General features: G+C 45.4%; 1 protein-coding gene across 3 annotated transcripts in view; it reads right to left on the reverse strand.

The window, feature by feature from the left end:
* The window catches only part of SUGP2 (SURP and G-patch domain containing 2), a 28,019-nt gene extending 14,265 nt beyond the window's left edge, over positions 1 to 13,754 (reverse strand). For 2 of the 3 annotated variants that reach the window (XM_082206949.1, XM_082206950.1), the window contains exons 1-3: positions 13,618 to 13,754; positions 4,519 to 4,640; positions 1,236 to 2,708 (exon numbers count right to left, since the gene is read on the reverse strand). In XM_082206949.1, coding sequence (XP_082063075.1) covers positions 1,236 to 2,708; positions 4,519 to 4,633 — 1,588 coding nt within the window. In that variant the 5' untranslated portion in view covers positions 4,634 to 4,640; positions 13,618 to 13,754. Of the gene's footprint in view, positions 1 to 1,235; positions 2,709 to 4,518; positions 4,641 to 13,384; positions 13,541 to 13,617 lie in introns of those variants that run through there. The other variant, XM_082206951.1, reaches the window with a different exon arrangement.
* Between the last annotated feature and the right edge of the window lie 1,037 nt (positions 13,755 to 14,791).

The following is a 14,791-nucleotide window of genomic DNA, read 5'->3' on the forward strand; positions in this document are numbered from 1 at the left end:
AGGCAGTTGGGAGAGGCCATCTAAAATCTCACGAGACCTTTCCAGAGCCCAGCAAACCAGAGGGCATAAAAAACTATTTCTGCACCAGGTTTTCCTGCTGCAGAAAAAGCTTTTAAGCTTACTGGGCTCCAGGAAGGTCACACGAGACCTCTGGGAGGCGGGGGTGGGGTGTGAGATGTCAGATAGCCGTGAAAGCCTCCAACAGCCTTCCAGAGGCCTCACACCACCTTCCCAGAGCCTGGTTCTCTGTTGCAGTGTTGAGGAGTCCACGGGGCAAATGAGGAAATTATTCCCAAGCGCAGGCTGTATGCAAAAGTAAGGTAGAGAGAGCTATGTGGGGTCAGTTCCCGGGGTCTCACTGACTTTGTATGATTTTGCCTTTGCACATGAACCCCTAGAAAGTAACTCCGCATAGGTTGCAGCCCTCCCATATTACAGATCCTGCAAATAAGACATCAATCCTCATTTTTCTGCAGCTGCCCGAGAAAAAGGACTTTAAAAAATGCACAAATCATTAACATTATTGGCGATTTTGGGTGTGGGTTTTTCCTTTGGGTATATTTAATTTTGGGGAATGGGAAGGCAAGGCAGAGCAAGCCTCACATCATGCCAACAAGCCCCAGACCCAAACTATAACCCTGACAATTCAAAATGTTGGTGCTGACCTTAAAGCCCTAAACAACCTTGACCCAGTATACCTGAAGGCTTCTCTGGAGCCCCCATCATTCAGCCCAGACACTGATGTCCGGCTCCGAGAGCAGCCTTTTGGCGGTTTCCTCCCTGCGAGAAGGGAAGTTACAGGGAAACAGGCAGAGGGCCTTCTCGGTGGTGGCACCCACCCTATGGTATGCCCTCCCATCAGATGTCAAGGAAATAAAGACCGATCTGACTTTTAGAAGACACCTGAAGGCAGCCTTGTACAGGGAAGTTTTTAATGGTTGATGTTTTATTGTGTTTTTTGTATTTTGGTGGGAGCTGCCCAGAGTAGCTGGTGTAACCCAGTCCGATGGGAAGCACATGAATCGTAACATCATCACCATTATTAACCCTTAGAAATAAAATTAAATGCTCACAGGGACAACAGGAGCAAGGTGGGAGAAGAGGACAAAGACTCACAAACTGAAACAACGTGAACACTAGAAAGTCTATAGGTGGAAATAATTCTTCCCCCAAAGAAAAAGGACCCAGCCGCCCCTGACAACAGGCAGAGTCAGTGGGAAGTAGCACCCGCTTACTCTTAATCTTTGGCTTGGTTTCCGGAGCGCCCTGTGGACTGGGGGTCTCCACCCTTGGCCTCTTCAGCTGCATCTGGGACCCGCTCTTCTCCAGCCAGCCCTGCAGGTGTTCAATGTACTCCTTCCCAAACAAGGCCGAGGTGTCAAAATTGGGGAACAAGATGGGCCTAGGGGCCACCCCCTTCAGCCCGATGGCCTCCAGGATCTTCTCCTGCCGGAAGAAGGAGGCCATGGCGAAGGTCTGGCCGACGAGCACCAGGGCCTTCCGGCAGAGGGAGGCAGTGGTCTCGAAGGCGGCCGCCATCTGCCCCGGGTCGCTGAAGCTGCTGGATTTCAAGCTCAGCTCATAGGCATTGCAGGCCATCAGGAGTGGGACGGCGCTCTTCAGGAGGCAGGCCTGGAGGTGCATCATGTGCCGGTCAAAAGGTCTGATGAGCTGGAAGAAGCCATTCTTGGTGGCCACCAGCTTCTTTTCCAGCAGCAGGTTCAAGAACTGGCCGTCCACTTTGGGCGTCCGCAGCGCCGGGTGCTGCAGAGTCCGCACGGCGGAATAGCAGAAGTCCTGGTGCTCCATCTTCAGCGAGCACTTGAAGGAGGCCAGCATCTTGGCGCACGTCTCTGTCTCCAGCTTGAAGAGGATGCGGAACATTTCCATGTACTCCGGGTCTTCCTTGACCTTGTGGAAGCCGGCCCACTTGATGATCTCCACCCCAAAGGAGGTGAAAACATCCAGCGGGCCACTGAGGTCCAGCGGCGGCTCTTTGTGCCGGGCATGGCTCACGGTTTCCGGGTCGTCGTGCTGCAGGGGGCCCCTCAGGGGCAGGGACGGCCGCTGGCCGAGCTGAAGGAGCTGAGGAGCGGGGAAGGCCCTCCTCTTGGAGGGGGCGGCAGGCTCCCCCAGCAGGTCGCCTGAGGACAAAGCCTGGACCCATTTCTTCACGGGGAGGACCGCAGCTGTCTTGCTTTTGACCAGGCCCTGTGGTGCCCGGATGCGTTTTGCCGTCAGGTCCCTCCCCGCGTGTAAAGAGGGAGCAAACTCTCTCTCCGCTTCCAGGCCATGCTCCAGGTTATAATCCTGACTCCGCACAGTCCCAAACTCCTCTTCCAATAGCCCTGGAGAATGGAAGCCACTCGACAGCTCTGCTGAACTGGAGGTCTCTCGGGAGGAGACACGGCCATAGTCCCTTTGCCGAGAGGCCAGGCGACCGTAACCCTGCTCCCTGGCGGATGGGCCGGGGAGCTCCCTTTCCGCAGAAGACAAACGGCCGTAGTCCCGGGAAGGGGCCTGGGCGTAATCTTGGTTCCGTGAGCATGTGGGTGTGTAGTAATCCTCCTCCTCTGACTGATAGGGAGGCACCGAATAGTCTTCGTTGGCGGCTTCTCCCCTCCAGTCGCTGTGCAGGTACTTTCTCTCCTCATGGAAATCCCCGTCCTCATCCTCGTACCGAGTTCGCTGCGCTGGGCGCGAATGAACTGTGGGGGGGAGAAAAAAGAAAGCTATTTCTCATGGCACAAAACCAAGGACACCGGGAGAACTCAACGGGATCTTCTTCAACTAATTAGTGCAACATGATGGCAGCTGTGTAAAAACTAAGTAAAACAAAATTGGTGCAAAGACTCTTTTGTAACAGAATGGCATTATTACGTACATCGTTGAAAGATTAAAATAGAGGCCTCTCCTCTCATTATAAAATCTTCTGAATAACTTTGATAAACATTTTATTGCCTTCTACACAAATAATAATTTGATATAAAAACTGGGAGGTTTTGTGTGCAAGGCAAATGCTCCACTACTGAATCACAGCCTTTCTCAAGGAAGCAGGATTTCCAAACAGGAGCCAAAACCCAGAGGTAGAAAACCCATGTTTTGCACGCTCTTAATCTCAGGGTTGTGGGTTCAAACCCCATGTTGGGCAAAAGATTCCTGAATTGCAAGGTGTTGGAATAGACGACCCTTGTGGTCCCTTCAAACTCTACAATTCTATGAAGGCAAGAGGGTATTTATTTGCAAATTTGCAGAAAACTGAAAGTCTAAAGGTCACCAAAAGGGATCTGGAAAGGGTATCGGTTGAAGGATGGGAGGAGGAGGGGAAAAAGGAAAAGCAGGAGAACTTGCTTCCTTGAACCAATAATAATGATGATGATGATGATGATGACCTTTAGATCACTGGCCTTAACTGATGGGTTGGGACCCACTAGCACAGCGGTTCCAATCTTTTAGGGGCCACCACTCCCTTGGTTCCATAAACTCATCCCCAGCACCCCCTAACCTACCCTCTATAAAGAATGTGAATAGAACAGGCCTGGTTCTTGTGTTGCCACCCTCCAGACCTCTTGTAGAGGAGGCACATGAAGAAGGGCCACAGAACATAATCTCAATACAGTGGTACCTCGGGTTAAGTACTTAATTCCTTCCGGAGGTCCGTTCTTAACCTGAAACTGTTCTTAACCTGAAGCACCATTTTATCTAATGGGGCTTCCTGCTGCCGCTGCACGATTTCTGTTCTCATCCTGAAGCAAAGTTCTTAACCCGAGGTAATATTTCTGAGTTAGTGGAGTCTGTAACCTGAAGCGTATGTAACCTGAGGTACCACTGTATCAGGGTCAGCTCATATGGAAAGAGGCTGTCATGAGGCACTGCAGCAGGTTGGACTAGATGATCCTCAGGGTCCCTCCCAACTCTACAGTTCTAGGATCATTGGGACTTTAATGAGGTTAGCAGCACACTCCACTTGGGGGCTGGCCACTAACCACAAACCCTTTAATGCCAAGCCAAGGGAACCTTTTCTGGCTCAATGGACGTATCCCATTTTGGGGAGACCTTCTGCGCAAGGGTCGAGGCTGAAGGGGTGCAGCAAAGAAGGTGAATCCAACCTTTTGACAGTAGGGTAGGCTAGCTGCTGCACACACTTGCACTCACGCGCCTATCAATCTACCCTCCATCCTGGCAAGCAAAAGGCATGGTCAATGCTCAAGGACACATCCCAGCTACACAAAAGCACTCGTGTGCAAAGCAGGGCTGGCAAGGAGAGTGGCCTGGGGAGAATCTGGAGGGTGGCATCTGCCCTCCGAGGCCAGCGTGTCCCCATCCCTGCTTTAGGGGAGGGTCTCAGAAACAGAAGAGCGCGAGGCCTGTGGGATTATTTTCTGGCTCCGATTAAATTTACTGGGGTCATAACGCTCACCTAAAACGACTTGAGTCTCTGAGGCCGGAAGCAGGACCGGGGTCAAAGGCTGACGAGCAGCAGCAACAAATAGCTCAGGGGCATTGGACCAACCATACCTCTCAGCTGGTGGAGGGCCTCGTCGATGGGGTCACTCCTGTCCAGACAATGCCGTTTCGCCTTGACTTGCATGAGGGCATCAAAAGACTCCCGCGCCATCCGCCGAGCAGCCATCTGGGCTCTGGAATGAGAAAGGAGGAAGAGCTAGGGAGGAGGGGGGAACAGTTGGCATCCATATCGCCAAGCGGTCCTTTAGCATGATTCTTAAATCAGGGAGCAAGTAAAATAAAGCGAGTAAGTCTCTTCTACTACATGCCCTGAATCTTCCAATGTTCAGCTTCACTGGATGCCCAAGAGTTCTACTGTTAGGAGAGAAGGAGAAAAACCTTTTCTCTATGCACAGCAAGGGAGAGAACTAGGGACCTCGCATTCTTGTTTCTGGGCTTCCCAGGGGCATCTAGGTGGCCAGCATAAGGACAAGGGGGGGGTGGATGCAGCAGGGCTTTTCTTATGCTCTACCTGCTCTCAAACGCATCAGGTGACTTACGCCAGGTGACTCAACTGCTACCAGGCCAAAGCCTAATCTATGGTGGGCCACAGCAGCAGCATTGCCGAATAACACTAATAGTAATAATTTTTATTATTTATACCCCACCCATCTGTGTTATATGTAATTTTTTATTTTATTTTAACAAGTGGGTCCCCAACTCATGTTGAAGACTAACCGACTTACACCTCTGTCACCAGATGCAATATTCAAAGCTGCATTACTCCCGCTTCCAACTTTCTTCCAATGAAAGGAGACAGTAACTTTCAGCTCGCTGAGAGACTCCAGGGCAGCAGGTTGGAGGACAGCGGAGTTTTCATTTTTAAGTTTTGCAAGACTGGGCCAACAAGTTTAGAAAGGAGCCTCTGGGGTAGGGTTAAAGGAGTGGCCTATTCTTCTCTTCTCTTGTCCTTGTTTCTGCTGAAAAGCATCCACCATCCATGTTAAGAGGTAGAGCTGGGTATCATCCGCATACTGGTGAACACCCAACCCCAACCCCCTGGTGAACTCTCCCAGCCATTTCATGTACAGTCATACCTCGGGTTGAAGTAGCTTTGGGATGAGTATTTTTGGATTGCGCTCCGCGGCGACCCAGAAGTAATGGAACGTGTTACTTCTGGGTTTCACCGCTCGCGCAGATGCTCAAAATGACATCATGCACATGCGCAGAAGCAGCAAATAGCGACCCGTGCAGAAGCGCGGATGCGGGTTGCGTTTGCTTCAGGATGCAAACGGGGCTCCGGAACGGATCATGTTTGCATCCAGAGGTACCACTGTAGATGTTAAAAAGCATGGGGGAGAGCATGGAGTCCTGAGTGGTCCCGAACACTCATCTCCCACCACTACTTTCTGGACACTGCCCAGCAGGAAGGAGCAGAACCCCTGCAAGGGTCGAGAAGACAGGTTTTGCCATCTTCCGGAGGCGGCGCGAATGGCAATGGCGGTCTCCTTCCAGCTGTGAAGGGGAAGCTCCGCAGAAACGGGTCGTCCGCTACGGCGAAGCGGAGACCCAGGTTGTAAACCCACAGGCAGCGATAGCCTGTGGCCGTGGGACTCGGCGGGCACCATCAGCGCCCCCGAAACGTCGAATTGACCTCGTAAGGGGCTCCGGAGCGTGAAAGGGCTGGCGCGGTGCTGTGAGTCGATCGCTCTTTCTGTGGAGTGAAGCCGCAAAGCTGCTCGCTGACCTCTTTTCCTGGGACTATTCGGCTTAAAACAACTTCCCGTGAGGTGAAGTTTTTCTGAATTTGGGACTAAATTGACTGATAATTTGGCACGGAAGCGGGAGACGCAACCAGGAAGTCCGTTTCCCGGCTTTGTTTAAAGATCCAAAGCAAAGACTTTAAACTCTCTAATGCCTTGAAGCTGTGATTTTTAAAAGGAACTAACCCGTGCAACAATTGAGTTGATTTTGTTTTGATATTAGTGGATTTTATCCTCCTATTTGTGGATGCTTTTTTACCTCTTCCTCAGTGGATTTACAAATATACCAAGAAACCCCGGCAGTCGGGCTGCCAGACTATTAGAACTGTCAGACTGTGGACTTTGCTACACTGGATTTGCTACATTGGATTGCTATCTGAACTGTTTCATTGCTACATTGAATCTGCACTTTTTAGAGACATTGTAAGTACTTTAAAGAATAACTCTGTAAAAGTTAAAGGATCTGGAGGACTTTTGGGACTTTGAGGCTGTTGAACATTGTTATCAATACTTAAGGGAATTGGAGTAACTTGGAAAAATTCTACATGAACAATAGCTTTGTTTTCTCCCTTAAGAAACATCTAAACTCCCTCTAGAGGAACTTTGGATTATAACTACTGGGTTTTTTTCTTCTTCTCTGCTTTTTTTCTTTTTTTCTGACTGTGGTTGTGGATTCCCATGGGAATTGCATACTGACTGACCTTGACACGTAGACAGAAGTGGGATGAGCGGAACTGGGAGAACAAGATCAGCCAAAGCTAAATCACTACAAACTACTATAATCTCACAGCTGCGCAGATCATCTGTCCCTATTGTCTCTGTGACACAAGAAGATGAATTAAAGCAAGCTAGGCCGGAAGTAATGGCTACAGGAGGGGATTCTCCTTCAGTATTAGATAAAATCTTTGAAAAATTGGAGGGCCTGAGTAAACAAGTGGCTGAACAATCATCTAAAATCGACCAAAACACAGCTAGTGTTAACAATTTGACTCAACAAGTTGCTTTAAATGCACAATCAATTGGGAAATTATTGGAAGCCACCACAGAAAATCGTAAATTAGCTGAGGAGACTAAGCAGAAAGCAGAGGCTGTGCAAGAGGAAGTTAAACCTATGTGCAAGCAGATTGGCGAACACCAGGCATATCTGTCTATGATAGAACTAAGAAGTAAGGAAAATAACTTGAGATTGAGGTCAGTTCCAGAACTTGAAAAAGGGGATCTAGCTGAATACTTGACAAAGGAGTTTACAGAATTTTGGCCTTTGGAAAAAGATAAAGACTTTAAAATTGTAAGTGCATTCAGACTTGGAAAAGGAGGGAGGAAGGGCAAGTTTAGAGATTGCCTGATCTCTCTGAGAACGAAGGAAGAAAGAGATAAGATACTGAGTGCACACTTTCAGAAGGCCCTTGAAATTCAGGATTTGAGAGTGGAAATCTACAAAGATATCCCGAAACACTTATTGGAACTTAGATCTTGCTATGGAGATTTGGTGAAATTGCTGAGAAGTAACAGAATTGTTTTTAGGTGGGAGTTCCCCCAGGGAATATCTTTCACTTTTAGAGGGAAGAAAGTGAAAATCAAAACAGCTGAAGACAAGGAAAAGTTTTTGAGTGACCACGGAGAAGACCTTCAGAAAGGCACTGTAGAAGAACCAGGAGCCTCAGGATCCGGGCTACTAACATTCACACCCACACCCTTGGGGCCTGAAGAGCAGGAGAGAGAGATACCACCACTACCAAAGGGAGAATAGAATTGTCCAAGATGTCACTGCAGCTACTAAGTTGGAATATTCGTGGCTTTAACTCTCCAGAAAAAAGGAGGAAGATCTTCCATTTATTAAAAAAGGAACAATTAGATATTATTTGCCTACAGGAAACACATGTGATTAGGCTCCATAGGAAAGTGCTAATCAATAAGAGATTAGGCCAAGAATTTGTTTCATCTGACCGAGTGAAGAAGAGAGGAGTTGTGATATATGCAAAGGAGAGCCTGTCACCAAAATTTCTTTTTAAAGATGAGCAAGGAAGAATTTTGGCAATTGAAATTCAAGGGGAAAAATTCCTGATTTTGGGGATTTATGCACCAAATGAGGGGAAATCGGAATTTTATAAGAAGCTGCATGAAACAATGTTGAACTATATGGACTATAACAACATTATTATGATGGGTGATATGAATGGGGTGGTATCTACGAATATGGACAAAGCGCAAAGTCAAAGTATGACAAAAGAGGGCAGACTACCCAAAACTTTCTTTGAATTAACTGACAATATGGATTTGGTTGACATCTGGAGGATAAAGAACCCCTTGGGAAGAGAGGGGACATTCTTCTCTGAAGCTAAAATGACATGGACAAGAATCGACCAAATATGGATAACTAGAGGACTAGAAAGGTGGAAATCTGCCCAAAAACCTGCTCCGACCATAACGCAGTAAAGATGGAAATGAAACTAACTTCAACTGGTTCCTTTAGATGGAAGATGAATGACACCTTACTAAGAGATCAGGAGATAGTTAAGAAGGCCCAAAAGACCTTGAGTGACTATTTTGAAATAAATCTGAAAACTACAGTGGAAAAAAGGGTAATCTGGGACGCAAGCAAAGCGGTCATGAGGGGGTTTCTGATACAACAGAATGTGATAAAGAAAAGAGCTCAGAATGAGAAAAAAGATAAGATCTTGGAGAAAATAAAAGAAGGAGAGAAAAAATTAAGATCGAAACCAAAGTCACAGGAGATTCTGAGAGAAATTAAACTTTATCAAGCACAATATACAAAATTGATAAACCAGGAAGTTGAATGGAAAATCAAACAAATGAAACAAAGGACTTTTGAATCGGCTAATAAATGCGGAAAACTGCTAGCATGGCAGTTGAAAAAGAGACAAAAATTGAATACGGTTACCAACTTAGAGATTGAAGGGAGAAATATTCAGAACCCTGTGGAGATCAGAAAATGTTTCCAGATATACTTCAAACAACTTTATACCCAAGGGCCGCAAAAAGAGACTGAGATAGACCAATTTCTAAGAAACAATGGATTACCAAAACTATCTCAAGAAAATAAGACAATACTGAACTATAAAATAACAGAACAAGAGATTGAAGGTGCCATTCAGAATATGCAATTGGGCAAATCTCCAGGACCGGATGGGCTTACCTCCAAGTATTATAAGATTTTGAAAGACTATCTGATTCAACCACTGAAGGAGGTTTGCAATGAGATTATGGAGGGGAAGAAGGCACCGGAATCGTGGAAAGAAGCTTTCATCACACTTATACCTAAATCTGAAACTGAAAAGACACAACTTAAGAACTACCGTCCCATCTCCCTTTTAAATGTGGATTACAAAATTTTTGCAGATATTTTAGCAAATAGATTAAAAAGAGTGTTAAATGAAGTGATTCATAAAGATCAGGCAGGTTTTCTCCCAGGTAGACATTTGTCTGATAATACAAGGAACATTATTGACATTTTGGAACTTTTGCAAACGAATACTAATACAAAAGCAGTGTTGATCTTTATTGATGCGGAGAAGGCCTTTAACAATATCTCATGGAATTTTATGAAGAAAAATCTTAAAGGGATGGGAGTGGGACGGGGGTTTGAAAATGGCATAGACGCAATTTATTCAGAACAAAAGGCAAAATTGATAGTCAATAATGTGGTGACAGAAGAGTTTAAAATTGAGAAAGGAACACGACAGGGCTGCCCTATTTCCCCACTGCTATTTATTTCGGTCCTGGAGGTGCTCTTGAACATGATCAGAGGGGACCGGTTGGTTGAAGGAATCCAGGTCGGAGCCAAACAGTATAAACTTAAGGCTTTTGCAGATGATTTGGTTTTGACATTACAGGAGCCAGAATCTAGTACGAAAAGCCCTGGAAGAATGGCAGATGAAGGTGATAGACTATATGACATTGGCGGAAATGACCGACAGAATCCGTGAACAGGGGAAAGAGACGGCGGATGAAGACTGGAAGAAATTTAAAATTTATCTCAAGAAATATTATAAAATTAATGAATGCTAAAATGTTGAGGTTCTTGAAAGGGAGATTGCAGCGGCAGAGGATTGAGTAAAGGGAAGGAACAAATTCGATAAAATTAAGTTTAGGACTTGCTGAAACAATTTTGGAAATTGGGATGTAGAAAGGGGAGGTTTGGGGGAGTCAGAGAAATGAGGCTTATGAAAAAAGGAGATGAAATTATACATGTTTGTTTTGTCTTTTTATTTGTTTGTATTGTTTATAAAAATTTTGTAAAACCAATAAAAAATTTTATTAAAAAAAACAGAATCTAGTACGAAAAGGGTGTTAGAATTGATTCAAGAATTTGGTCGGGTGGCAGGATTTAAACTAAACAAGCAGAAAACTAAGGTTTTGGAAAAAAAACTTGACAATTTTGGAAAAAGAAAGGTTTCAGAAGGAGACAGAGTTAAATGTGGTTAAAAAGGTGAAATATCTAGGGATCAATATGACGGCTAAAAACCTGAATCTATTTAAAGATAACTATGAAAAATGTTGGTCAGAAATCAAAAAGGATTTAGAAATTTGGTCAAAATTGAAGCTTTCCTTGTTGGGTCGAATTGCTGCTATAAAGATGAATGTATTGCCAAAAATGTTGTTTTTGTTTCAGACCTTGCAGATTCTGGACAAGATGGAATGTTTCAAGAAGTGGCAGAGGGATATCTCTAGGTTTGTCTGGCAGGGCAAAAAGCCCAGAATAAAATTTAAAATATTAACTGATGCTAAAGAAAGAGGGGGGTTTGCCCTGCCAGACATGAAACTGTATTATGAATCAGCAGCTTTCTGCTGGTTGAAAGATCGGCTACTTCTAAAGAACACTGATATTTTGGATCTGGAAGGGTTCAACAATGTGTTTGGGTGGCATGCATATTTGTGGTACGACAAGGTTAAAGCTCATAAAGCTTTTAAGAATCATATTGTCAGGAAGGCAGTGTTTAATGTCTGGATAAGATACAAAGATTTACTTGAAAGTAAGACTCCAAGGTGGTTGTCACCAATAGAAGCTAAGGCTCAGAAAAGACTCAATATGGAGGCCAACTGGCCAAAATATTGGGAGATAGTAGAAAAAGATGGAGACACATGGAAATTGCAGAGTTTTGAGAAATTGAAGGACAAAGTGCGAGATTGATTACATTATGGTCAGATCAGGGAGGTCTTTAACAAGGACAAAAAAACAGGCTTCCAAGTGGAAAAATCGAAATTAGAAACAGAACTGTTAGAACCTAAAATTAAGGTACTTTCAAGAATGTATAACTTGCTGTTAAAATGGAACACTCAGGATGAAACGGTTAAATCAGCTATGATAAAATGGGCGCAAGACATTGGCTACAATATTATGTTTGCTGACTGGGAACGGTTATGGACCACCGGTGTGAAATTTACGGCATGTAATGCCTTGAAAGAAAATATTATGAAAATGATATACAGGTGGTACATGACCCCAGTCAAGCTTGCAAAAATATACCATTTGCCAGACAATAAGTGTTGGAAATGTAAAGAGACTGAAGGAACATTCTTTCACCTTTGGTGGACGTGCCCAAGAGTCAAGGCCTTCTGGGAAATGATCTATAATGAACTAAAAAAGGTATTTAAATATACCTTCCTTAAGAAACCAGAGGCCTTCCTTTTGGGCATCGTCGGCCAAATGGTGCCAAAGAAGGACAGAACTTTCTTTATGTATGCGACAACAGCAGCAAGAATACTTATTGCAAAGTACTGGCAGACAGAAGATTTGCCCACTTTGGAAGAATGGCAGACGCAACTGATAGACTACATGGAATTGGCAGAAATGACTGGCAGAATTCGTGACCTGGGAGAAGAGACAGTGGAAGAGGACTGGAACAAATTTAAGGATTATTTGCAAAAGTATTGTAAACTGTATGAATGTTAGAATGATGCAGGATATAAAGATAACGTGGCATCAAGTGATATATGTGAAAGGAGTATGCAAAATTGGTTTATAAGAACAAAGGTAAAATTTGAACAATATTATGTCAAGCTTAAACAATAGATAATAAAAGGGGAAAATTGGAGACATAATAGTTGAAATGTATAATATAAAATAAGATTTGAAAAAAAGGTGAAACATTGCTGAATAAGATTTTGTAAATGGGAACACAGAAAAGGGAGATGTGAGGGAGTCAAGAAAGAGGGTTATGGAAATAACATCTAAGAAAGTGAACCTTTTTTTCTATGCTTTTTTATGTCTCTTTTTTTTTCTTCTTTTTTGCCCGCTTTGTATGTTTTTTCTTGTCTTTCTTGGTGTTTTTTTTTATTGATTGTGATGGTGTTTTTCTTTTTTATTGGTTGTGAAGGTGAAATGTGTTGTATTGTTTAAAACCTTTAATAAATATTTTATATATATATAAAAAAAGAAGACAGGTTTTGCCAATCCAAGCTGCTTGTTTGCATTCTCGGGGTGACAAGTTGAAACTGATCCCATAAAACCTGGCACTCCCACGATTTTATGTGCAAAAGCTTTGCAAAATAGCTGCAGAGGGGGGTGTTGGGGTCCAGCTGCCGCCTCTCAGCCTAGCCTAGCTCCCAGGGGTGTTGTGGGGGACTGAGGGGAAGGGGAGCGCCACATACACCACCTTGAGCTCCTGGGGGGGGGGGGGGCTATCGATACCATAATACATATATTTTAAAAATTCATTTATTGCACAAATAACATAAAGTACATACAATACAAACATTACACATTACTGTACAAATGATCCAAGAAATTACAAACATAGAAGAGAGGGAGGAAAGAAGAGAAAAGAAAAAGAAATAGAAAATGAGTTTGTTTGAAATAAAAAGAACCTTCCAACTACTGTATACCCGTTGTACTATTTTGCGATTTAAATTTTTATTTTTTTTACAGTTTCCTAGAATTGTTTTTTTCTCCTCCTTAATTCCGATTTTCTCAACCGTTGCATTATTTTACAAGACTCATTCGATATCTGCCAGGAGACTTTTGCTACCGTAATAATTTAAAATATCCTCAAATAATGGGGAGAGAGCCCTTTGCCCAGCACCAAAACCAGTGAACAGTGGTGGTAGCAGCAAAGGTTATCCAAGTGGGCCAACGTGCAGACAAGCAGCCCCTCTCTGGAAGGCGCCCAGAGGGCAGGAACCGCGGGGTCTTTTGACGGAGGTTGCCAACTTACCAGGCTCTCCCTTCAGGCTCCGGCATCAGCTCGCAGGGCCCTGGGAAAAGTGAAAGCCGCGCTCGCTGCTTCCCTGGGGCAGGAAACTGGCTGCTCCAAGGCAGAAGAGCAGGCTGCCTCCAGGTCAGTTGGCAACCTCCGGCCTTCCTCCTCCCCCCACTCCCCCTTTTCTTTCTTTCTTTCTTTCTTTCTTTCTTTCTTTCTTTCTTTCCCCCCTCAGAACTTCCACTTACCGAAGGCTGAATAAGAAAAGGGAGGGGCGGAGGTCCCCCCTTATTTAAAATTAGTACAGAATCTCCTCAGCAACACGCAGCCCCGAAACCAGGCAGGGAAGAGGGGGCTGCCACTACGCACGCGCAGAGATTCTACCGCGCACGCGCGTGGAGATTCTACTGCGCGCACGCGCAGCGGCTTTCTATCCAAGCCCCGCCCTTTTTAAAAGATCTCGCGCCTCCAGCCCTTCTTCCCTCCCTCTTGTGCGCACGCGCAACACACGCACACACAAAAGAAAACCCCACAAACCCCGCCCCCTGCAGGCGTTTCCCCGCCCACCAGCCCTAGTTATGCGCAGGCGCGGTGAAGTGCCCTCGGCCCCCCTTCCGCCGCGAGGGCTCTGTCGTGAGGCGCATGCGCACAACGTGCTTGTCAATTTTTCTCTCTTGGGGCTCAGTTGCTTTTGCAGGCGGAAGCGCTTCTTTTTCTTTCTGCTCCAAATGAACGAATCATTAGTAAATCCCATTGTTGTAATTTCATGTTGTAATCCGCCCTGAGCTCTACGGATGAAGGGCGGTATGCAAATTTAATTAATAATAATAATAATAAGTAGTAGTAGTAGTGATTGCTTCCTTTCCAACAGAAACGAGGAAAAGCTGCTTTCCAAACGGGCAAAACTTAGACATGAATCCTAGAATTGTAAAGTTGGAAGGAACCCCCAGGGGTCATCCAGCCCCCTGCAAGGCGGGAATTTCAGCTCCAGCCTCCAGGAAGGCTCCTCACTGCCCTTGAGTCTCTCAGTGAGCTAGAGCAGGGGTCTGCAACCCGCGGCTCCGGAGCCGCATGTGGCTCTTTTACACCTTTGCCGCGGCTCCGGGGCGGATACTAGCGAGGGGAGGAGGCGCATTGTGCGCCCTGACACTCCCCACTATGGCGGGCGCTGTACTGGCTGTGACGTCACATGGGGGCTGTGCGTGCGTTAGTCACGCACCGTCCCAACGTCACCTTCCCGCCCACCTGCCCGCTACATTGTAAGGGGCATGTACGCTGGTCACTGCATTGAAAGGGGGCATGTACGCTGGTCACTGTTTTTAAGGGGAGTGAAGAACACACACACACAAAAAGGTAACTTGCTAATTTAACGTTTATTTCTATGAGGAGGAGTAATTCTGAGGGGTCAAAGAAAGAAATAAT

The sequence above is a fragment of the Podarcis vaucheri genome, assembly GCF_965113315.1.
Source record: "Podarcis vaucheri genome assembly, chromosome: 18".
Classification (NCBI taxonomy): domain Eukaryota; kingdom Metazoa; phylum Chordata; class Lepidosauria; order Squamata; family Lacertidae; genus Podarcis; species Podarcis vaucheri.